This window comes from Uloborus diversus, chromosome 4, assembly GCF_026930045.1.
Source record: "Uloborus diversus isolate 005 chromosome 4, Udiv.v.3.1, whole genome shotgun sequence".
NCBI lineage: Eukaryota > Metazoa > Arthropoda > Arachnida > Araneae > Uloboridae > Uloborus > Uloborus diversus.
Window position 1 is genome coordinate 28450733 of NC_072734.1, and position 26303 is coordinate 28477035.

At 32.3% G+C, this 26303-nt stretch overlaps 1 protein-coding gene across 1 annotated transcript; it reads left to right on the top strand.

The window, feature by feature from the left end:
- Window positions 1–506: 506 nt before the first annotated feature.
- On the top strand, window positions 507–23588 carry LOC129219902 (60S acidic ribosomal protein P2-like). The gene is made up of 4 exons (XM_054854217.1): window positions 507–639; window positions 7610–7782; window positions 18124–18210; window positions 23492–23588. Exons 2-4 carry the CDS (start codon window positions 7611–7613, stop codon window positions 23566–23568), a joined length of 336 nt encoding a protein of 111 aa, XP_054710192.1. The 5' UTR covers window positions 507–639; window position 7610; the 3' UTR covers window positions 23569–23588.
- Window positions 23589–26303: the final 2715 nt, after the last annotated feature.

The following is a 26303-nucleotide window of genomic DNA, read 5'->3' on the forward strand; positions in this document are numbered from 1 at the left end:
TTTAATCTATGAATTTTGAGTTTGAAAAGGAATTTCTACACGTTGGGAGCCCATTCTCTAGCAGTTAACTTTGGTTTACGCTGCAGTCGCATGCATTGCAGCATAGGGGAGCAGCTAAAAGGGTTCCCCTTTTTCCCAAAGACTCTTTGCTTTTTCCTCCTACTTCCTCCCACCGGCCGGAACCTTTGATCTCGGTTTGTTCAAAGAGCTGCTATGAATTCCCTTTTCCCCAGGAGAACATAAAAATAGGTCACATTTCCCATAGCTTGAAACTACTAGATTTTTATGAAGTGATTGTGAACTCCCCGTTTCTCAGCGAAAACGGAATCATTTCTGATAAGAGACAATCACAGAGCTGAAGATGCAACAATAACTAGAATTAAGTAAAATCTCAACCGATGTAGTCATCATGAGAAGAAAAAATATATTTAGAGCTGAAAATAATTTTGGTTTTCTATAAAGAACAAAAACCTGCTGCTCCTTAAACTGCCTATTACTTATCTTTACGCTTTCTGAAATTTCACTGTGACTGTGATTGGCATTCGCAGCTCAATCTTCATCGTGATTCGTCTTTTGCGTTTTGTGTTACGTGTGAATTTCTCGTAAGTGGTCCCGTTTCGTGTCCATAGCGACTTAAAGGTAAATATGTAATTAAAAATTGTTTTGAAAAATAAGTCATCAGTTTCTATTTATTCTGTAATGTTTTAGTTGTCGAAATAAAATGAATGAAGAAAGCTCCAACTAAAAGACTTCGTGTTAAACCTAGAACCACGTGTTGTAACCATTTTCCTTATCTGCTACTTAATATCACAAATTGTATATTGAATGTGAAATTAAATGTGTAAAAGTTAAGTCGATTAAAACGTACTGGAGTTAGAGATCGAGTTCAGCACTTTAAAGACTTAAAATCTTTTCCTTGTTCCTAGCAAATACAATCACTGTGCTATGAATAATACTTCGTCGTATTACGTACTAAAAAAAACTTGAATATGCTAAGAATATTTGTATAGAAAGAACATTTAAGATCAGTAACCTTGTGATTCATACTTATCTGAATTTAAACCATTTCAGGGGTCTGGCCAGAGCAAATTTGGGTCCTTTAACGGACCCTTCACAAAAATCCGATCAACCAAAACGGACCTTTCACAAAAATCCAATCAACCAAAACGGACCTTTTCACAAAATCCCGATTAACCAAAACGGACCCTTCACAAAATTCTGATAAACAAAAACGGATCTTTCACAAATTGTTTATTGAAAGAGCAAATCTCAGATTAAAATAATACAGCATTCAGCATATTTCCTGTATAAAAACGATAATGGTTGGAACTTTTTTTAAAGTTAAATTAGAGGAATCAACTTATACACAATCAGCTAATTTCGCAAAAGAAAAAATCGGCACTCCTTTGATGCTCCTACATGCCATAAATAATTACTACGGCCAAATAAATATAATGCCTGTTGTTGGTTTCTTTGAAAGAAATTAACAGCTGAAAGTCAGTTTGGTTTATAATTTTGCTTGTTTGTTTTATGCAGCGGTGTTGTTGTAAACTTCTTTGAAAAAGCGTCAACATTCTCTGAATAGGCGTAGTAAGCACTTTTCCCCCGACTCATGATTTAATAATCAATAATATACAGCGAAATGAACTTAGAACTGCAAAGGGTAGTAGGGGGGGGGAGGGATGTGATCGCTTCAGATAGGGTTACCAAATTCAAACTAATCACCACTTAGCGTCAGCGTCCAGGGCCATAAAAGTTACAAGGGCTAGCTCAATCCTTTGATCTTTCCCTTCCACCGCCGAAAGGACAGCGAGAGTAGAAAACTCGTTTTTGACGTCATCGGGTACACTCCGCGGGTCTAGGGGCCTTATGCGGGACAATCCAGTGTGTGTGTGCCCAAAGAACTGCTGTATGCCTTAGCTAAAATACAATTTAAAAATTTGTTCTCTGTACAAGGGTTGTTAAAGAAGCAGTTGAAGGGGCCCAGGCCAATCCCAGACAAGCTTAAAAATCACTTATTATGAATAAGGATATGAATATTGTTTTCAAGGTTTTTTAATTTGGAAATGTCTCATAACATTTGACTAGGGTTTTTTCAGAAATATGCTCCTGCGCTATATCAGTTGCAGGTCATTTTTCCTCCACGTTATGCTAAAGTAGACATTAAAGGTCACATTTTTTAGAATCGAAAATATTTGTGTGTAATTATATTTGAAAGTATTGAAAATGCCTTCACGTGCTGATGGCCTAGTACTGAAAAAGTTCTGGAAACTTAAGCTTTCCTTCAAAATTTTCAAAGAGCTCAAAACACATCAAAAAATTGAGAATACAACCTTCTTTTCTGTTTTTAAATGCTTTTTTTTATGGAATACTAAATTTGAAGCTGCTTCAATAAATAATTGGAGGAAGAATTTTAAAAAGTTAAGATAAAGAGCTAGGCAAATTTCATAAAATGTGGTGTACGAAGTTATTTTTTAATGCAGGATTTGGTTCAACCCTGTCACATTGCAAGTTAATGATATTTAATAAGTTTATTAACGGCACTGTGAGACCGTAATAAGTTTCCTTCAACCGTAAAATTACAATATCTAGATGTAATGCATGAAATTTCTTTGTAAATATTATTCAATAGATTTAACTAAACAATTTCTTGAACACTGTATCCCCATGCTTAAAATAATTAATAATTCGCATGTAAAATGAGCACCGTATCGTGATTATTTCAATCGTGTATCTATTTTTGTAGGAGCTTTTCTTTTCTTTTTTTTTTGTGATCATTTAAAGCTTTCAAATCAGATACATTAGTGTTTTTGTGATTGTACAAAAGCTTGGACATTTACCGTATTACCCCACATTATCCGGCATGCCGCAAAATTTGGGGGTTACCAGATTTTCAATAACACTTGCCTGGTCCTTTCCGGCATGCCGGAAAAATCGAGGTTAGGAAAAAAATAATAATAATATAAAAAATATATGATCAGCTTAAAAATGAATATGAATTCTTTTCATATCTTATTGATATTAACAAACAGTTTAATTTTGTGAAAATATTTACTAACAATGCCATTTGTTATTTTAACAAGAAAAATATTGTTTGATAACAAATAATTTTATAAAAATTAAATTGAAACTATGTAAGCAAACATTTAAGCAGTAAGAGTCCGCCCCTAAACCAGTGCTAAATAATTTACCATAGCTCTTCAATAAATAAAAATTAAACTTACCTCTCTGAAAGGAACCTAAAATATTTTTATGTAAAAAAAATATGAATAAATCGCAGTAACGATGATTGTTTCTGAACTGATTACTTTATTGGCATGTAATCAAATCCATTAGTTATGTCCTATCATAAATAGCACGCACATGTTATATGAAATGCACATTTATTTTGAAAAAAGGTTACTTTCGCGATTTATTTATTTTTTTACTTCCAGTGGTTTGACTTTTGATTGGACCGGAACGGGAAAATTTACTTTTGTTTTAATGCGAAATAAACCCCGAATTATCCGGCATGCCGGACAATTCGAATTTCTCGGCGTGCTGGTCAACCTCGCTTTTTTCCGGCATGCCGAATAATGCGGGGTAGTACGGTAATTGTTCTTCTGTATTGGAAGACTAATTTCCTGACCTATATAAAAAAGCTGTTGAACTTTTTTCTCGCGTAAGAACATTTGGAAGAATCCGATATTTGAACGAAAAACTTTCTGATTACAAAAGGTACGCCGACATTTTTTTTTTTTAAATGGACTTTATCACAGAAGAAAACTTTGTAGAATATTCCGAAAGATTTCAATTAATTACTGTAACGTAATGTTTTGTAGAATTCAGACATGAAGAAATTTTTCAGTCTACAAATAAGTTAGCTTTATAAATTTGGCGATAATCATTGAAACTTTAAACTTGGTTTACGTTGCTGAATTTCAATATTTTATTTATAAATTGAAGTGAATAAAATGTTGATTAATAATTTCAGTAAACACCCATTAATCTGGGAAAACCATTTAAATGTACATACGGTATAAATGAAGAACGCGCTAGTACAATAATGTATTCTTGTAAGGCTGTATTTTTATTTTTTTAATTTTCTTTAATGCAGCTTTATATTTCATTCTCTTGAATTCAAAATACAACTTTTACTGTGTTCAAGTATTTTACTTATGTACATTGATTGAATTTAAAGGTTGTTTTGTTTAAGTCGTTTTAAACAATCTAGATGACCTGGATCCTATATTAGTCCAGGTTAATGAGGTTCTACTTCAGTTTTCAAAAACAACGTTTGTTAAGATTCTTGTTCAGAGTTATAGTTACTTCGTAAAAAATAATTTTCTCTAAAACATATCGGCAGTATTTAGATTCAAATGGTATCGCGAAATTCAAATATGTTTTAATTATTCCTTATATCAATCTTATCTCTTTCATTTTATTTGAGACAAGATTGAAATAACAATGTTATTAATATTATTTAAAGCCTAAACTGACAAAATTATGTACACACGAGAGGAAACTTGACAAGCACAGTAAATTATTTTCATTTCTTTATAAGCTCAATTTTATTGTGCGAAATTTCCGCTTTCTACCCCTTTAAATCAGGAATATTGGCTAAAGAATATCCAAAAATACACAAGAGAAACTAAAAATTTGTATTGTAGATTTTAATCAGGTTTACTGTTTTTCGTATCGCTTATTAACTTGTCGATGGGACTCAAAGCATTTACCCTTGTATTTCATTCCTTTTTGAAGCTTAACCCTCAAGAAATAATATAAAAACGGGAAAAGAGTGAGGAATTACGCACGCACGCACAACACAAATGTCCCAGATCGAGTGTACCTAGTGACGTCACTGGCACTTTCCCCCTCCGTTCCTACTTTCGAGGCGCTAAGACCTAGCCCTTCCTCTTCTATGGCTCTGGTCAGCGTCTAGCGGTGCGATGTTTAACTGTTTATCGCCATTAGCGTCTGGCGGTGCGATGTTAAACTGTTATTTTGGGAGAAAGTTATATGGGTTTGATTTTTCGATGCTAAAAAGGATAATTAACTTAAAATAAACTCTTTTATTTACCTTTTTTTTTCTATAGATGCCTACATTTTGAAAAACGAAATCTTTTTACATCCGATATGAGAATCATATTTCATTCTTTTTTCAAGCTAACTTCACTTTATTAGGATGCAAATAAATGAAAAGGGTTCATTATTTTTGTAACAAAGCTTATTTCAGGTTTTAAAGCGGAATTCCATTTTCTTTTATGAGTCAATAATTAAAATGCTGAATCGATCGTTTATTTTTTATTTTATTTATTTATTATTATTATTTTTACTTCAACTGTGTCCAGATATTAATGATATGTTTATTTTAGGGCTCTAAAATGCAATTCTAAAATAATTTTATCCAAAATATTTATTTTACAAGCCGTTTTTATACTTTTGATGCCTTCACTTTGAGGATTGCAATCTCTTTGCATCCGCTATGGGAATCTGATTTTTCGCATTTTCGATGTTTAGTACGCTTAGTTAAGAAGTAAACAAATAAATTTTTTTTTTTATTTTTGTAAAATCACGGAATTTATAAGTTTTAAATGAAACTCTGTGCTCTTAAACAGTGTCTTGGGTTAAAAATTTAAATGCTGAACCCCTGACTGATTTTTTTTTCTTACAGTTGTTTTAAATACTATACAAATAACATTTCTAGTATAATTTAACATGATGTAGAATAGTAGATAAATATTGATACTTGAGGGGTGCCTATCTCCCCCCAGTGAGCGATACCTCTCTCCCCCCCCCCCCCCCAAATACTAGAAAAGTACTAAAGAATGATATTCTCAACAGAAAAGAGGGAAAACACTCAACTTTAAGTGTCAATGATGCAATTTCCACCACCTCAAGAGTCTAAACTTCCGTTTTTGCAAAAAAAAAAAAAAATTTTGCAAAAATATTTGATTTTTCACAAAATTATTTGATTTTTCACAAAAAACGGACCCTGTGAAAAATCCTGGACAGACCCCTGCATTTTCACTGTTGCACTTTTGATCCAACTTGTTGCTGGTACAGAGAGGGATGCTCTATTTTATTTCAGAAGTTTCTGGGCTTAAGGTAAGAATAAGAAATATGTCAAGAATGTCTAACGCCGTCTGTAGAACTAGAAGCTTGCCTATTCTCGGAAATTATTGCACACTTACGCTCCCCTGATGATTTATGCAAATGGAACAGCAATCTTTTTGCATCTTATTTTAGTTAATAATATTAAATAAAATATTATTACCCAAAAATATTCTATAAAATTACAATGTTGACGAGACAAGTGGCAAATAACTTTAGCGTCAAAAGAAGTCAAGTTTGCATCTTGAATTATCAAAGTTAGTTTTCATGGGGAATACTGATCATAAGAATAAAAAAAGCATTGGATTAAATAAAATTTCTGAATGCATTGTTTTACTCAAAAGTATTAAAGATTCTACATTTTTCTTGAGCAAAAAATTTAGCCCCTTTATATAATAATATAGTCTGTTCAAGGGCTGTTAGTGCACCAAAAATTTTGGGCTGGCAACATAATTTCTAACTGGAAAAAAAAAAATTTTAGAATCCCCCCCCCCCCGCTTTGTTCTAAATATCATTAACAGGGATGTGCCAAAAGACCGCTAAATGGACTTATCTGCTCAAAAATTGGACAAATTTGTTCTAAAAGTGATTTTTAAAGTTGCAGTTCCTCTAGCATATCTGGCAGATTATCAAGTTAACTTGTTTTTACAATTTTTTTGAATGCCTATTTTTTGCGCATTTCAAAATTATCCAATTGCATCCGCTTTTGAAAACTTCGTTTGTTTTAATTTATTATGATTCTGTTCCTTTGACTTGGAAAGGCCTGTATTGACCATTATTTTCAACCGTTCTTATCTTGAGTTTTCAGAAGAAGAGGGCTTGTACTGTCCGTCTTTCACGAGAAAAGCAAAGCTCCCGCAGCCAAGTCTGAGCCCTTCTACTGCCATAGAAATGGACTTCGTTCATTTTATCACGTCACACATGTTTCTGTGTGTGAAATATACATAGTTGCTCCTGAAGTGGTGCAAAATTTATATTTTTGCTGCTCAATCTGCTCCAAATTTGCAATTTTTCTGCTGCAGTCTGCTCTGAATTTTCATTTTTCTACTCCAGGCTGCTCCGAATTTGCAATTTTACTGCTCCAGGCTGCTCCGAACTTGCAACTTTATTGCTCCAGGCTGCTCCAAATTCTAAGTTTTACTGTTCCAAGCTGTGCCAAACACCATTTTCCTGCTTCCAAGATTGCTCCATAAAGGAGTTTTGGTCGGCGCATCCCTTCATTAATCAAAAGTGGCACCCTTTGCTCTCTCAAAGAATTAAAATCATAATTCAATTAAGTATCATTCTTAAAAATGTCTATATACTGAGTGAGCATTTTACATGGCGACCACTTACAGAATTTACAATAGAATGGAATCCAACATTGTCCGCTCGTCCAACTTGAAAATCAAATCTTACCGATAAAAATTATGATTTTTAAGCCCCATTCTGAAAGAAATGGGAAACATTAATTGCCAATTCTATGCATATGGATTATTATTATTTTTTTAATTTTAATAAAATGCCTTTGTTTTAGAATGCGTTACGTAGCCGCTTACCTCTTGGCCTCTTTGGGAGGAAACAAAAATCCATCAGAAGCTGATATTGAGAAGATCCTTGGAAGTGTAGGAATTGAAGTTGACAAGGAAAGGTCGAAGAAGGTTATCTCTGAATTGAGTGGAAAGAATGTTGAGGAAATAATTACAAATGGTATGCTATATGGAATCCTAAATATTAAAAGATTTTGGAATGTAATTACTAATCGGGGGGGGGGGGTGAGAGATACCCTCTGCTTTCTCGAGGAATTGCCCAATTCACAAAAGCATTCAAATCCTTTACAGGAGTAATTTATAGGATGTTGTAAAGCTTGACTATAATTAAAATTCTTAATTGCATAAACATTATGTATTAATGTACTTTGAATGTGGACATAGTATATCTAATATTTAAAGTCAAATTAATACTAAACCTAATATAATTTCTCTGACATGCTGAAATAAGGTGTTTTAATTAATAACATTGTTATAATGATTAAAACACTAGGACAGGGATATTAAATAAATCCATATCTCATTTAATTTTTATGAATTGTTTTATATTTTAACTAAAATATTATGTAATTACAAAAATCATAAATTTTATTGACGAAATACAGTTAACTTTTGAATTTCTCAATGCAGTCTCGGCTTTGTTCTTACATTCATGATATACTAGCTGAAATAATGCTTTGATACTAATGGCCCATACTTGCCGGCTATTCTTTTTAATGGGAGACTCCAGTTTTTTTGCTTCTATTTCCCGTTTTTTGCGATTTTTCTCCCAATTTTGCAGTTTTTTCAGTGAATCATCAAAAAGTTTCACTTTCTTCTCAATATATGGTGCCCCATTCAAGTCATCTACCAATGAAGAGAAATAAGAATTTTTCCAATTAATAACTCATTTAGTAAAAATTTATTTTTTGGAAACCTTGCATGTTTGCATGACGTACTTTGCCGAAAATTGCAACGGAGTTCAATCCTTTTGCATCTTAATATTAAAGTTATGTTAACATGTGCTATCCTACCTGTACCTACTTATTTTGTTTTATTTTCATTACATAGTGGATTTTTTTCAGGTTTTAGTGATTAAATTTTTGAAGCTACTTTTTTGGTAGAGACTGGGATTGTACGAAACTTTAAGCAAATTCTCATTATTTGGTTTTTTCTTTGTAGTATAATTTTCTTGTTGCTACCAAATAGCTTAAATCTATGAAAAATCCCCATTTCATTTTAAATTTAGTATTTATGTTATTTAAAAGCATAATTTAATAATTCTGTTGTGAATATATGTTGCTGGTGAATCATCTATATAGCTCTAGTAGAATGTTAGAGAGCCATTAAGTAAGAAATAATTAAAGAGTTAACTTATCCCTTTGGAGGGGCCCTCTAAAATATGCTGTTTCCCCGCAAGGCTTAATTTTAATATAGTTCCAGAAACTTATTCTGGACGTTAATTCTTAAGACCTACAAAACTATATCATTTCTAGTCATTTCTTGGGGGGGGGGGGATGGTTCATGACATCCCACATTCCACATTATTTTTTAGTTGATTTTACTGATTAGACTGTATAGTGAAGCACCATTTGTACATTTTTGAAGGAACTATGGAAAAAGTATAAATAAAAAAATGTTATGTATATTAGAGGGTACTTCCCTAATGTGATTAAGATTGTCAGATCCTTCTAAAGATCCTATCCATGATTCATACTTTGTTTAACATTGCATACATGATATCGATTCATAGCATTATATTTCACTTAACTGAACTTGCTTGTTTTTATTTTAGTGATTAGTTTCAATTCTGGGCAAAAAGTACCCTATTGTAATAACCGTTAAATTTGGGGTTATTTTTTTGTTGCTCAAAAAAAAATAGTTTTTAAAGTCATGCTTTCCCATTTCATGCTATTAATATAATCAACCCTCGATTTGATGAAAAGTGAGATCTTATTTTATATTCCGTAAAATCCCAAAATTAACTCCCCTATCAATTATACCCCTCCCCCCTTTTCTTCTGAAAAAAATTCTGATCATCTTCATTTTTCACTCCTTCCAAAAACAAAAAGGATAATATTTTCTGCTTTACTTGAGAAGCATTTACAGAGGTTTAGTTCCCTCCCCCCCCCCTCAGCCCCAATGTGCAGGTTTTCTTTTCTAAAAAAAAAGGAAGAAAACAGAATGATTTGAACAAAAGAAAAAAAATGGTCTCCATGGTTTATTCCTTCCAAAATGTCTAGACTCCTTTTGATGCTAGGGCGCCTTTTTTTTTTTTTTTTTTCATAGTATTACAGCAGAAATTTATGACTGTTCTGCTTTTTATTTATTTTGGAAGGAGCATTTTTGTTCTGACTTGTGAAAATGAACAATCTTCAACACGACACCATTTTGAATTTTGAAACGTGGCGCCATTTTGGAAATGCATTGTTTAAAAAGAAGTGCGAAACTTAAAAATAACTTTTTTAAAGGAAAAATAAAGTAATTGAGCAAGTTAACGATCATCAGAAATGTATATTTCACAAAATCAAATAAGAGATTCGTCTCTGTTTGCGTACGCGAACTTTGCAACGCTGAGTTTTCGAAATAACGATCTTCGTAGCGAATTGACAGCCGTGATTGCAATTTTTGCTTTTATTCTAAAACAAGAACATTAAGATTTTGCTTCTTTTACTGTAACCTTATTACATTCAGTACATAATGAATTTTCAAGCGATAAATTATAGGGATTTCGCCAACTAAGATATAAAATCCTTTCGAAAAAATGGCGCCCACATGCAATTTATTACTAGAAAATTGACAGGTTTTTATTATTTAATTTCTCACTCTTCATTAATATTAACTCTTATTTAGTTATTTCTTTTCTGTACTCTAAAATTAATACTAAAAACAATTATTTTGTCTCATTTTCCAAAAAAATCTCGATTATACCCCCCCCCCCCCTTCTGAAATTAACAAGTTTGTTTTTGAAAATAGGGGGGGGGGTTACTTTCAGGATTTTACGGTATATATCTGGTGCAAGGAATAATTCTTTTTATCATGTTAATTTGCATTGCTTACATGGTTTTAGGTGTAAGATAACTAATAGTTCATTGATTTCAAATTTTGTCATTCTTCAGAGCCGATTCTAGATTCTACCCTGCATTACTGGGCAAGAAGTGATTTCATAATTGCTGTCTAATCATTGCAGGGTTACATTATCTCTATGTTAATCAGGTGAAGGATATGATTCTTTCAGCTTTCATGCCGTAGACACAAAATTTAGTAATATAATTTTCTGATATATATTTATTCTGAAAATATCAATGTTTTTGGTATTTATTTTTTGAAAACATTTCAGTATGGAAGGTATTTGCACTAAACAATATTATTAATTTATTAAATTATTTAAAATTATATAAAAGTAATATACAGTAGAGAAATAAGCTGAGATAGAGCAAAGGAAATAGTTCCTTCTGTAAAATAACGCTCTTCACTTTAGAAATTGGATTAAACTCGCACATGGTGTAAGATAACTAATAGTTCCTTGATTTCAAATTTTGTCATTCTTCAGAGCCAGTTCTAGATTCTACCCTGCATTACTGGGCAAGAAGTGATTTTATAATTGCTGTCTAATCATTGCAGGGTTACATTATCTCTGTTAATCAGGTGAAGGATATAATTCTTTCAGCTTTCATGCCATAGACACAAAATTTAGCAATATAATTTTCTGATATATATTTATTCTGAAAATATCAATGTTTTTGGTATTTATTTTTTGAAAACATTTTAGTATGAAAGGTAGTTGCATTAAACAATATTATTAATTTATTAAATTATTTAAAATTATATAAAAGTAATATACAGTACTCGACTGCAAGATTGCTTGTCAATAGAGAAATAAGCTGAGATAGAGCAAAGGAAATAGTTCCTTCTGCTTTGTTCGGGTAAAATAATGCTCTTCACTTTAGAAATTGGATTAAACTCCCACATGGTGTAAAACTAATAGTTCCTTGATTTCAAATTTTGTCATTCTTCAGAGCCAGTTCTAGATTCTACCCTCAGGGTTCGTACAGGTCATGGAAATCCTGGAAAGTCATGAAAAATTAATATTTTCATTAAAAATCATGGAAATTTATTTCAAGTCATGGAAAAATGTCTTGGGTAGTAAGAAAATAACAATAGATAAAAGAGCGCTAGAAATATTGAGTGATTTAGTAATATTGCATGTAAATTGAACGATCTCAAAAACAAATTCGAGTTTTGGAATCCAATTTAATCCGCTTCTGTAACAGCCGCTCGCCTATTTTCATTATGTGATTTTACTACTGAGGCATCACTTATTTTGAATTCACCATTTTCAGCACTTCTTATAGTTTATATTCTGTAGTAGTAGAAATGCACGTTCTTGATTTTACCACGCCCCCTCAAAAAGTGTAGTTACATTGCATCCAAGTTGGTTTCAACTACGTGTAAAAATTCATTAATAATTTGATCAGAGTTTATCTCAATATGTTCAAGGCTTTAGAAATCGAAGACTTTAGTCAGGCAATAGAACATGAAAATAGGGGAATTATAATATTCTAAAACAGTGATGCCCTATATATAGCTCGCAAAACTGATTATTGTGGCCAGCTGAAATATCTGGTTTAGAAAAATGAATTTACTGAAAAACGCGGCTTCACTTTAATGAGCAAATATACAGTCAAGTTACGTAGGTGATTGGTGCACTATTGACACCAAAGGGCAATGTTTTTATGAAGTGAATTTATTATTGAAAACTTAGTAATAATGACTCATTCAATTTCTGTCCCATTATTACTATTCTGCCTTATTTATTAAATATTTATTAGACATTTACGCATCAGTGTATTACATTTCACTATATTTTTACTTTACTTGGATTTATATGCTAAATACAAACAAGACTAATTTATTAGTTTCTGCAATGTGCACTGATAGTTTTTCATTCACAAATAAGTGCTCCAATGAGGTAGTGGCATTCACGTAAAAGTTTTTCTCAAGCTTATTTCCGAAAATTGGCAAGTTTTGACATTACATAATACTATTCTCTTTGTGTAATAAGGTCATGAAATTTTTTATGAAGTCATGAAAAAGTCATGGAATTTTTTTATCCAAATTGAGTATGAACCCTGTACCCTGCATTACTGGGCAAGAAGTGATTTTATAATTGCTGTCTAATCATTGTAGGGTTACATTATCTCTATGTTAATCAGGTGAAGGATATGATTCTTTCAGCTTTCATGCCATAGACACAAAAAATTTAGCAATATAATTTTCTGATATATATTTATTCTGAAAATATCAATGTTTTTGGTATTTATTTTTTGAAAACATTTCAGTATGAAAGGTATTTACATTAAACAATATTATTAAATTATTTAAAATTATATAAAAGTAATATACAGTACTCGACTGCAAGATTGCTTGACAATAGAGAAATAAGCTGAGATAGAGCAAAGGAAAATAGTTCCTTCTGCCTTGTTGGGGTAAAATAACGCTCTTCACTTTAGAAATTGGATTAAACTCGCACATAGTGTAAGATAACTAATAGTACCTTGATTTCAAATTTTATCATTCTTCAAAGCCGGTTCTAGATTCTACCCTGCATTACTGGGCAAGAAGTGATTTCATAATTGCTGTCTAATCATTGCAGGGTTACATTATCTCTGTTAATCAGGTGAAGGATATGATTCTTTCAGCTTTCTTGCCATAGACACAAAAAAATTTAGTAATTTTCTGATATATATTTATTCTGAAAATATCAATGTTTTTGGTATTTATTTTTTGAAAACATTTGCAGTATGAAAGGTATTTGTATTAAACAATACTATTAATTTATTAAATTTAAAATTATATATAAGTATACTATACTTGACTGTAAGCTTACTTGACAATGGAAAGGAAATAGTTCCTTCTGCCTTGTTCAGGTAAAATTATGCTCTTCAATTAAGAAATCGGATTAAACTCACACATACATAAACTTTTTTAGTCGTAATTTGTGTCAGGGGTTAAATATTTTCAATTTTACAAGCGAAGCATTGCAGATCTTAACATCCATTTGAATCAAACTCGTCAGCCAATAGTAGCGCATAGACGGATGGCACTCTTATTTTATTTGTGAAGCAAGTGGGATGAGTAAGTAGCTAGTAAGTGTGACGTTTTATCTGTTAACTTGGGTTTTTCTTCCGTGCATCGTGACGTAACTGTCAACTTAACTCTGATCCTGGATCATGTGTAAGATACTTAAAGAATTTCTAAGAATTTTTTTTCAAATTAATTAATTTAAATACTTTCACAAATAAAACTTTTCTATTTGTTCTTTACTACAAACAATGGACATACAAAATGAATTTTAAACTTTTAATATTTCTCAAGTATGAACGGCATTAAAAAAAAAATTTTCAAAGGTTTTAAATAAATATTTAAATTTTTACTTTAACTGATCAAGAAATAACTCAAAATACCTTGACTAAATCCAGTCATGTTTAATTTTCTCAATATTTGTAGATTGTACAGAGGAAACTACTCTAGCTAAAAAGCTTTCATGTGAATTATTTTCTGCAAACAAACACATCGCAAATCTCGAATAAACAAGGTATATTTTTTAGAAATTTACAGGTTTTCCAAACTGTTGGACAGAAAATAGAAAAGGATGTACAGTACTTTCACTGTCTTAAAAAAAAGTTTAATATTTCTTACTCTGTGCAAAGAAATAGAAAAACAGGCAATATAAAATTCCAAGAAATGTCATGATTAAGCTGGATTTCAGTAAAATGGGATTTAAACATGAGGTTCTACTGTAGTTTTGCATAACAAAATGAAATACAATAAAGTAAAATGCGATGAAAAAAATATAGTAATTAAAAAAGAACAATAGATTTTATCATTTGAGAACTAACTCTGCCTAAACTGTTGGTAGTAAAAAAAAAAAATCAGAATATCCTTTCTAAAATAATTTTTTTGTTCTTTTTTTTTTATTTTGAAGTAAAATGATAGACAATTTGATAAAAATATGCTTAAAATGGAAGATCTAAAAGGTCTAATTTTGGTAACAAACATACCGGTACGACCGTTACCATTGATCTACCCCCCCCCCCCCCCTTTTTTTTTTGTCAAAATTATTTTTTAGTATGTTGTTGTGGAACTGAAACTAAAAGTAAGCCTATGATTTGGAAGCTTCCTGCTAAAAAATAAACTTATGGCATAATTTTAACTGAATTTGGTAACGGTCAGGAGTACCAAATTCAGTTCGGGTAGGAAAAAAATCATAAGCATTTTTAGACGTATTAAATTTTTTGATGAAAAAAAAAATTATTTACTATTCAATACCTTTGAGTATTAAGCAAATAAAACGGGTGAAAAGAAAAAATATATTTGATTTTCCTTCTTAAATACATAGTCTAACTTATCACCCTTGTGTACTACTGTTTCTAACTAATTGATGGTTGCCTAGACATGAACTCGAAACAAAAATTCTGTTGCAAATATAAGCATTAACACACATTCAAAATCTGCAAGCTTTCACCTTTAAAATGAGGTAATCTAGTTTTTACGGCTTATTTGCCCAGCCATTTCCAGTAAAATGGTTACCAGGGACTGCGTTAAGCATTCACCAATGCAGTAAAATCGGCAAACAGATATCTTCACAAAATTTGGACCCCTAAAAACGAACCTTTCACAAAACTACCATACTAGCAATCACTGAAAGTTGTTTTATCCTCGGACCACTCCGAGCAGATTGAGGTGCGCGTTAGCATCAAATCAGAGCGTTACCGTCGATCGGAAGGAAGGATGATGTTTGCCTCTCGCTGATTGGATATCGAGTGTGCAGCGTGGCTACCGAGTAGAAAGTGTTGGCGGATGCCTTCTTGAATGGCGCGTTTGTTTCATTGTGTTCGATGTCTGAAACATCAGAGTAAGATAGGAATGAAGTCTTTTTTTCGTTAAAAGCTTTTATTTCTACTCTGAAATTTATTAAAAAATGATAGATATCACTTAAAGTTGTTTTTAGCCATTTTTTCCTTTACAAAATTCCATATGATTTGTGGAAAAACTACTTAATTTGCATTTTTTTTTCTCACCAAATTCCTTAAAATGGACAAAAATTCCTGGATACACACCTGCCCTTATCTTGAAAACATTGTCAAAAATTAAGTTGTACTTCACTTTCTGATTAAATTTTTGCAGACGAAAACCAATAAAATGAGTTAGTCTTTGACTAAGACTTTTGAAATTTGGCTAATTAACTGGCGAACAATTCGAAATGCTTAGCGCAATCCCTGGTTACCCACTGTCTGCTGCCAGTCAAGTGCTTTATTCCTTTCCCTGATCTGAGTGACCAATTGTCTCCCATATAAAGTTTTTTTTTTTAACTTGTTGCTAAAGGAAATGTTCTGAATCAATCAAAAGTTAAACAGGTTCGGTTGTTCAATTTTAAGTGCTTATAAGCAGTTTAGTGAAATTTTAAAACATTGATTATATATTTCTTCAGAATAAAATTGTACCCTACATAAGTACATTTTATTTCTAAAGATACAGTTTTGCCTAGGAAGGGAGAATCCAGATTTAATTTGCATGATTTTCACAACAATTGATTGAAGAAAATTTAATATCCATGTCTAGATCAGAGTATGTAATTTCATTAACGATAATATTACAACTAGCTTAAAGAACTTGAATAGGATTTGTTACGATATAATAAATATTAAAAGATTGAAAAAAAATCTTAAGTGGACTTGCCAGATTTCTGAAATGTTCAACCAGATTGCCCCCCCCCCTTTCCCCGCAGTATTTAAAAGTAAACATCCCTATCTGGTTATTAGAGTAGTTCATTTAGGGGTGTGGGGACCCGACCCTGAGGGGGGGGGGGCTAAAAAACAAGGGCAAAGAAAGAAAACCATTCTCATTCAGCCGTACTATGTTGTCTGCATCTTAGTTCAAAATTAGAAATTTCCGTTTAAAATTGAGTTTCACGTGTTTGATTCAGATGAAACATTTTTCTGAATTTTTTAAAAATATTTCTTATTGGCAAATGACCATAAAACATTCTATTTGGGCAAAATATGTGACAAAAAACTACCTGGTGACTAACTCAAATTCAACGAAAAGTGCAGATAAGCAATGCAGCATTGGTAATGTACACTATACGACCAAAAGTATTGGTACACTTTTCAAAAATCTATCCAAGCCAATATTGCGAATTAAAATTCGACTTTTTAGATCGCTGATAACTTTTTAAATTTTAAAGATATCCAGCTGGAATTTCATTATGAGTCGCAGGATCTGTCTGGGCTTAGCATTATGAAGGTTATAAATTATTCGTGCATGCACAGTAAAAAATTAATTGATTTAAACCTTCTTATTTCATAATTTTCTATCTTTTGGATTTTAAATGTTAAGTTTTTATATGCTGTCGGCTATTAAGAAAGTTTAGTAACATTTGAGTGAAAACTGAAGGGGTATTTTCACGAAAATATATTAATTCTAAATCGTTAACTTATTTCTGAAATTTATAGCTTATTCTCAGCTGTTTGAAGTGAATAAAAGCCATATGTGAAAAATTACAGAGCAATTGGTCTTATTTCTCGAAAGTATCCCAGTACTTTGGTCATAGTGTAGTGTAAAACAGGGATTTTTTTTTTCACTGTTCCTGTTGCCACCCTGTTATAAGTTCCTTTAGTAAGTATAAAAACTCCGAATGAAGAATAGAAAAGTGAACAATATTTACATATACTTTTCATTCTCTAGGACTTGGGAAATCATTTTTGGTTTTAAACTTGTGAAAATTCTCATAACCTAATCCGATATTAATTTTGCCAAATGTTTCAAATGCAGTAATCTTTTACTGGGATGTGAAGTAGACTGACCTGGTCAAACCAGGATTTTTCTGAAGTGTACAATCGCGGGACACTGAAATCCCCTCCCCTCTCCTGGCTCTTGAGTTCATTCTTTCCGTTGTGAACAAATGGTTACTATTAATAAACCTCCTTCAGGTGTATAATATGACACAAGCAGATTAATGTAAAAATTATATTTCTGATTTATTTGTATTCCTGAAGTAAAAATTTTCACTAGCCAATCCCATATTGATTTTACATGTCAATGTCACAAATAGCTAAGTAGTATGATAAATAATTCTTGGCTGTTAGTTATTTTAATGACTGATTTGGTTATCACTAATAAAATTTATCTTTTACTGGGAAGTGAAGTAAAACTGTCAGGTCACCAGGATTTTGTCTAAAAAACTGGGACTGTCACGGTTAAACAGTGACATCTGGCAAGCATACCATTAAGCGTGAGTTGTGATGGAATAAATTATTACTTATCATTTTATTAAGCAGCTCTGATTGTCTTCTGATCAATTGCTAATCAGTCGGTTAGCTTATTTTAAGTAAGCTTAATGTACATTTAAAATATATATATTTATATACATATATCTAAAGAAAGCATTGTATGAATTAAGCAATGAATGAAATTTGTTAGCTACTTGCATCCTCTAAAAGTGTCCTACATTTTCCAGGAAAATCGAAACTTGCCTCTATGCCTGCAGGTGGTGGTGCAGTTGCTGCCGGTGGTGCACCAGCCGCTGGTGGATCCCCTGCTAAGGGTATGTACTTTTTGTGCCTGAAAATTGTATGCATTTACATTTTTAGAGTCTTTACAGAACTATATTCAAGTATTTGAAACCATTTGGTAGTATTGGCGCGCATTGCGATATATTCTTGGAAACATGCCAACAGTAAAACACTTGCATTGCCAAAAATTACCTGTCTTGTATGAGATTTCAATCTTTTTGCATTCTGAAAATGTTTCAATAATTTAGAAAGTTTTGAAGTGTCTTATGTGCTACCCCAGTTCGACTCATTTTATTTTAGTAATTTATAATTGCTCCTTGATGCATGTAAAATTAACCAAAACAAACATGGTTTTTGCACATAAGGCAGGGGTCTGGCCAGAGGATATTTGGGTCCGTTAACGAACCCTTCACAAAAATCCGATCAACCAAAACGGACCTTTCACAAAATCCCGATCAAACAAAACAGACCCTTCACAAAATTCTGATAAACAAGATCGGATCTTTCACAAATTGTTTATTGAAAGAGCAAATCTGAAAGCAAAATAACGCATATTTCTGTGTATAAACCAATAATTTTTGGAATCTTTTTTTAAGTCAAATTAGAGGGATCAGCTTATACAAAATCGGCTAATTTTGAAGAAAAAAAAAATCGGCGCTCTTGGGATGCTCCTGCAAGCGATAAATAATTGCTACTGCCAAATAAATATAATGGTTGTTTGTTTTATCACAGCTAATTAGCAGCGGTGTTTTTGTAAACTTTTCTGAAAAGGCATTGGTAAGCACTTTTCTCCACTCATGATTTAATAAACAATAATAATATATACACTGAAGAGCCAAAAAAACTGGTATAGGCATGCGTATGCAAATAAATTGATATGGAACCAATCAGAATACGGCGCTGCGGTCGGCAACGACTATATAAGACAACAAGAGTCTGACACAGTTGTTAGATCGGTTACTGCTGATACAATGGCAGGTTATCACGATTTAAGTGAGTTTGAACGTGGTGTTATAGTCCGCGCACAAGAAATGGGACATAGCATCTCCGAGGTAGAGGAGAAATTGGGATTTTCCCGTACGACAATTTCACGAGTGTACCGTGAATATAAAGATTCCGGTAAAACATCCAGTCTTCGACATCGCTGCGGCCGAAAAATGATCATGAATGAACGGGACCAACGAAGATTGCGAAACATCATTAAACGTGACAGAAAAGCAACCCTTCCGCAAGTTGCTGCAGATTTCAACGCTGGGCCATCAACAAGTGTCAGCGTGCGAACAATTCAACGAAACATCATTAATATGGGATTTCGGAGCCGAAGACCCACTCGTGTACCCTTGATGACTGCTCGACACAAAGCTTTGCGCCTCGCCTGGGCCCGTGAACACCAGCACTGGACTGTTGAAGACTGGAAACACGTTGCCTGGTCTGATGAGTCTCGTTTTCAACTGTATCGAGCAGATGGACGCGTACGGGTTTGGAGAAAACCCCATGAATCCATGGACCCTGCATGTCAACAGGGGACTGTTCAAGCTGGTGAAGGCTCTATGATGGTATGGGGTGTGTGCAGTGGGGCTGATATGGGACCACTGATACGTCTTGATGTGTTGTGACAGGTGCCACGTACGTAAGCATCCTGTCTAATCATTTGCACCCATTCATGACCATTGTGCATTCCGACGGACTTGGGCTATTCCAGCAGGACAATGCGACAGCCCACACGTCCAAAATTGCTGCAGAGTGGCTCCAGGAACATTCTTCTGACTTTAAACAGCTCCGCTGGCCACCAAATTCTCCAGACATGAACATTATTGAGCATATTTGGGATGCTTTGCAACGTGATGTTCAGAAGAGATCTCCCCCTCCTCGTACTCTTAGCGAATTATGGACAGCCTTGCAGGATTCATGGTGTCAATTGGATCCAGCACTACTACAGACATTAATAGAGTCCATGCCACATCGTGTTGCGACACTTCTGCGTGCTCTCGGAGGCCCTATACGATATTAAGCAGGTGTACCAGTTTTTTTGGCTCTTCAGTGTATATGCGAAATGAACTTAGAACTGCAAAGGGATAGTAAGGGTGAGGAAAAAATATGAACGCTTCAGATAGTGTTACCAACTTCAAAATTATCACCACTCAGCGTCTGGCGTTGAACCTTTATAATGACTTGATTAGAAAATATTCTCATCATTTTGCTAGCTTGTCAATATTTGCGTTTTTATGGGTGCAGTGCGATGTTTAATTGTTATTTTGGGAGAAAATTTTATGGGTTTTGATTTTTCGATGCTAATAAGGATGATTAATTTTAAATAAACTCTTTTAATTACCGTTTTTTTTTTCTTTAGATGTCTACATTTTGAAAAAAGCAATCTTTTAACATCCGATATGAGAATCATATTTTGTTCTCTTTTCAAACTAACTTCGCTTTATTAGGGTTCAAATAAATGAAAAGTCTCTTTATTTCTGTTAGAGCTCTCATTTCAAGTTTTTAAAACAAAATTCCATTTTCTGTTATGAGTCAAAAATTAAAATGCTAAGTAGATGGTTTATTTTATTTTTTGGGTCAACTGTGTCCACAGATATTGATATGTTTATCATAGGACTCTAAAATGCAATTTTAAAATAATTTTATCAAAAATATTTCTTTTACAAGCCATTTTTATACTTTTGATGCCTTCACTTTGAGAATTGCAATCTCTTTGCATCCACAATGGGAATCCGATTTTTCGAATTTTTAATGATTATTACGCTTTGTTAAGAGGTAAACAATTGAAATATCTTTTTATTTTTGTTAAAATCACGGAATTTATAAGTTTTGAACAAAATGCTGTGCTTTTTAAGAGTGTCTTGGGTCAAAAAGTATATCAGGAAAAAAATCCAGAATGATTTTCTCGACGTAGAAGAGGAAAACACTCAACTTTAAGTTTAATTAATGCAGTTTGTGCCATCTCTAAATTCTAAAATTTAGTTTTAATTTAAAAAAATATATATATGTTTTTTGGGGGGGGGGAATTTTTTGATTTTTCACAAAATTGATTCCTTTTTCACAAAATTATTTGATTTTTCACAAAAAACAGACCCTGTGAAAAATCCTGGACAGACCCCTGTAAGGTTCGAACATTTATAAAATTTTCAATCTTTGCTCGTTGTAAGAAGATATTTTTATTTAAGACCTGATTAGTTGAAAAGGTCATATTGGTTGCTTGTGTATAGAATGCTTGATATACTTGCAAAAAGATGTTTTGCAAATGATTTCACATTGCAGAATATTGTCAAGTATTTTGCCTTTGGGAGTAGAACTGCATATTTTATCTCAAGAAAAAAAATATTTTTCTTAGCATTCTGTATCTGGATTTTAGTTTTTATTTGCAAAATTATCAGTTATTTAGTTTTACTGTCTGTTAGTTTTGTATTTAAAACAGATTAAAGAGTAAGTGATGCTGAAGTACATTTTTCAACTATATCTATTTTAAATTACAATATGGGCAGTTAACATTTCGGAGAGTGTATTCTAAGGAAAGTTTTGCGACTAAATTATTTAAAATATTTTTAGCCATGTGTTTTTCTCATGGAATTTCACTTTGAGCTTGTACTGTCCCTGTAAGCCAGAAATTTCATTAAGGTTCTTTTAGTTTTTTAGGGAATCATCCAGGTTCCTCTACCAAGCTATAATTAGTTTTGCTCTTGTATTTGAATTTACCTATGGGTTTTTCTTTCTTAGTAAATATTTTTTTTAATTATATAAGATGCATGATCATGTTCAAAAAGTTTTTTGCAGTTTCTTTTTTTCAACTTCATAATACAGTTGACTCTCTCTTTAACGATGGCTTTTCACGGTCTCTTCTGGTCCGCCATAGTGTTAAAAGCATTCTATTTAAGGATGCTTTCTACCTAAGTACGATTTTTTGAAAGTTGTTCCCTTGAAAGTCGTTAAACAGAGAGCCAACTGTATTTCAGTTCTTGATTATTACTATTTTATTTTTTTTAATCCTTATGTAGCCGTTTTAACTATGGCATTTGAATTTTAGAATACAGTAAAAACTCGATTAACTGAGGTTTCTGTTAACTGAGCCGTTAGTAAAGTTTGTTTTTAAAATAATGTAAATTTTACTAAATACAGTAGGTGTTGCTTAATGTGATCACTTTGAGACAAATACAGTTTAACATTAACCGATTGATAACAATACCCAAAAAGAATCTAGGACACACACAACTAAGTCTTTTTGCCCATTTTAAAAGCGCAGCTTTTTGCAGCATTAGCGGAACATTGACTTGTTCATCATTTTCCCTGATATTTGTAAACCAGTTTCAAAGCAGATTCAACTTCGCCCCTTTTCTAGCACGGTTTCGCTTTTAGACTTTCGATTAAAGTTTCTAGTGTAACTGAGCAGGGAAAAATATTCTGCTTTACTGATAAGAAGCAAACTTGTTTTCCGGGAACTACTCTTCAGGATTTGTCTTTGTATTTATTTTGATTAAGAAACAAAATAGGGAAAAAAAAATTAGTTTATGAATAAGTGATAACAATAAACGAAGACTGATTACAATATCCAACTTGTTTAACACGTAAATATACAACTGTTCCGAGACTTCGTGATTCTGATAACATAAACCGTGATCACATTAAGTGGCACCTACTGTATAATCAATTTTCAGTTTAAAAAAGAATATTTTATGGGAATTTGTTTTTTTAAGTGCATGTTTCAATATTTAACTTGGCATTGTAAGAAATGTCGATTATTTTTTAAAAAATTAATAAAATATATTTTTATTTTAGTGTTTTAACTGTAAAGCATTAATTTTTGTGTTCATTTTCATATTTTGAAAAAAATATTAATTGTGTTTTTAGTGAATTCATTTTAAAAATTTGCTATTCTGGTAAGTGTTATGCAAAGTTTCTATTAACCGAGATTTCTGACATCCAAGGCACTAGCGGTCCCTGTTAGCTTAGATAATCAAGGTTCTACTGTAATAATACTTTTGGTTACCCCTGCTCTTGTTAAGTTTAGAGTTCGATAGTTAAGACATTTTATTTCTTCATACCACTTATGCCTTGCAACTATAAATATATCATTTTTTGTGAAGAAATGAGCATTGATTAACCCTATTGACACCTATTATCTTTCAATTCTAAAAAATCTCATCTGAGAAGTTTTTATAGCACTTATTTGAATTAATGTTGAAGCAATATGTAGAGTAGATAAAATAAAAATTTCGTATTTAAAGTTTACTTTAGTTTTGTGAAGTAAGTCTGTAATAAAAAAAAATTCTCTATTTGCTTAAAAAATGTTTTTTTCTCTTTTAACAGAAGAAAAGGTAGAAGCTAAAAAGGAAGAATCTGATGAGGGATCAGATGATGACATGGGTTTTGGCCTGTTTGACTAAATAAAGTTTTTATACTTGTATTTTCATGTGTCTTGTAATTTAATCAATTTCTACTAATGACTTTGAATCGATTGATACTTTCTACAAAATTAAACGAAGCAATGTGAAATCATTATTTGGAAAACATTACTGCGTTTCTACAGGATTCGTACACTCTTTACAACAGAGCCGTGCCCAAGGGGAGGGTTTTAGGGGTTAAACCCCTCCCATTGGAGAAAAAATAAAAAAATAAATGAAGAATTGTGCTTATTTGACTTAAAATTAGCTTTCATGTTCAAATTTGTGTACAGAACTTTTTTTTAAAAGCATTCTCTGCCTGGTGACTTACGACACTGTCTTCTCTTAATCAACTAAAATCATATTTTGGAAAAACAGAGATGGAGGAACAGTTGAATGGGCTGTCAATACTTTGTTTAATATTGCTTCTCATAAGGGGTTTTGATCTGGGCCGTTTCACAAAAAGCGATAACTGTTGCCGCTCTGTAGATGCAAAGTAATTGCGTTTGTTAATGTAATTTACAACTGCATCAAAACTCTTCCTATTTAGTTTGCTAAGCATTATCTTACAATATTAAAACCTGAAAACATATGTTATAAAAGAGTTTGTGAAATTTTCTCAGTACTTGTTGCAATATATTGCACTGTAAACAGATAATAGGTTTGAATCTAAACAAGCAGTAAAATGGATAAATACTGAGGTTTTCTTGCCCAACCAGAAATTTCCTTCTGGGAGGTGGGGTTCATAACGAACCTTACATGTACAATACAACCTCATTTATCCGGACTAGATAGGACCAAAGACAATCCTAATAAGCGAAAATCCTAATAATAATCAATAATATTCTTAAATATGCAGACTTATCGTTTATTGCACCAAAAAACAATGCTTTCTAACAAAACTATATCATACCATTTTTTCTCAATTACTTCATCAGTTATAATTCAGCTGCAATAGTATTGGGCTGACATCCAAAGTATATCATATTGTTTGCTAAATTAGTACTATACTTTATTGTACGTCCTTTGCAGGAGTAGTATGCTTAATTGAAATGAAACCGAGTATTTGGCGCATTTAAACTTCTGTTCTTGAAATCATAATTTTAAATAATTATTTGCGTAAATATAATTTTTCTACAAATTTGATCCGGATAAACAGGCGCTGGCTAAACGAGGTTCTGCTGTGTGTAAAATACATTAATAGAATAGGCAGTATATTGCTTAAAACCTAATCTTCTGTGAATTTGAACCATTCCCCCTCCCTCCAAACTGCTAAGCCCCTCATTGTGACCTTAAACAGTGAAGAATTATTTGCACACTGAAGTGTGTTTTCCTGACAATGCAACTAAGAATGAAAATAATTGAAGCCAAAAGCAGGCCCGTCATTTGGGAGATTAGGGGGGGGGGTCAATTGCTACCCCTCTCCCTGGATTTTACAAACACAGGGATGTGCCGTCCTAAACTCGCTTTTAGAGCAATCTTGGGAGCAGGAAAATGGTGAGTTTGGAGAAGTAAAACGGTGAATTTGGAGCAGCCTGGAGCAGTAAAATTGCAAAATTGGAGCAGCTTGCAGCAGCGAAAAGTTAAATTTTGCATCAATTTGTAGCAACTATGTATATTTCACGCACAGAAACATGTGTGACATGATAAAATGATAAAAATGGAGATTAAGGATGCAAAAAACCGTCTACTAATTGAAGCTCTCTTAATTACATTTGTTTATTTTTATTTTATTTTATATTTGTTTATTTATTTATTTTCTTTTTTGTCTAATATTTTTCACAAAAAACAAGCCATGTCCTGCTCTACTTTTTTCTTACACTGATTTAAATTCAGTTCACATATTTACTTTGCTTAATACATCACTGCTTTTGTTCACATTTAAGTTTTGGTGTTTGATATCTATTTTTAAATTTTGTTTGCTTTTATGTAGTTCATACATATATGTAAAAGACACAAGATATATATGCATAAAACTCAAAAACATTCAAGAAGGCTAAAAAAAAAAAGAATAGTTAAATTTAAGAACTCTACCTCAACAAATTACAAATGAGTTTTAAAGAGCTATTTGTTAATCTTTTTTTTTTTTGGTACCTGTAAGTTATATACTAACATTTGACCTTATACACATAGTCATATATGTTACATACTGAGCTACTTGATTAACAAATCTGAAGATCAAGCAAAGGAAACCATTAAAACCTTTAATTTTTAACTATTTGATATTTAATCACAAAATTAATAATGAAATTACAATGAAAAAAAATGCTTTTGAGAAATGATGTCGTAAGAAAAGGAATTTTAAAATACATGTGAAAAAATAAAAATTTTGAGGCTGGCTCAGAATATGGAAATTAATGCTTGAGTCTCAGAAACTTTAAATGTCTGCATTTTCATCGCCAGAGCATTAGAATTCCCCGATTTTTGCTATCTTATGTGTCTCCAACCAAAATTAGGGATCAATTTTCTGTCCTAAAATCTTAAGAAACCCAAGATTAAAAACTGGTGAACAATATTAGTTTTTACACATGGCATTTGCTTAGATCAATTCGGATGCAACTAGATTTGACATTGAGTGGGCGAACTTAAAGTCCTCTTCTTCTGAAAACAAAAGATAAGAATGGTTGAAAATAATGGTCAATGCAAAATTTTTCAACTCGAAGGAAACGATCACATAATAAATTAAAACGATTGAATTTTTCAAAAGCGGATGCAATCGGATTTTGAAATACGCAAAA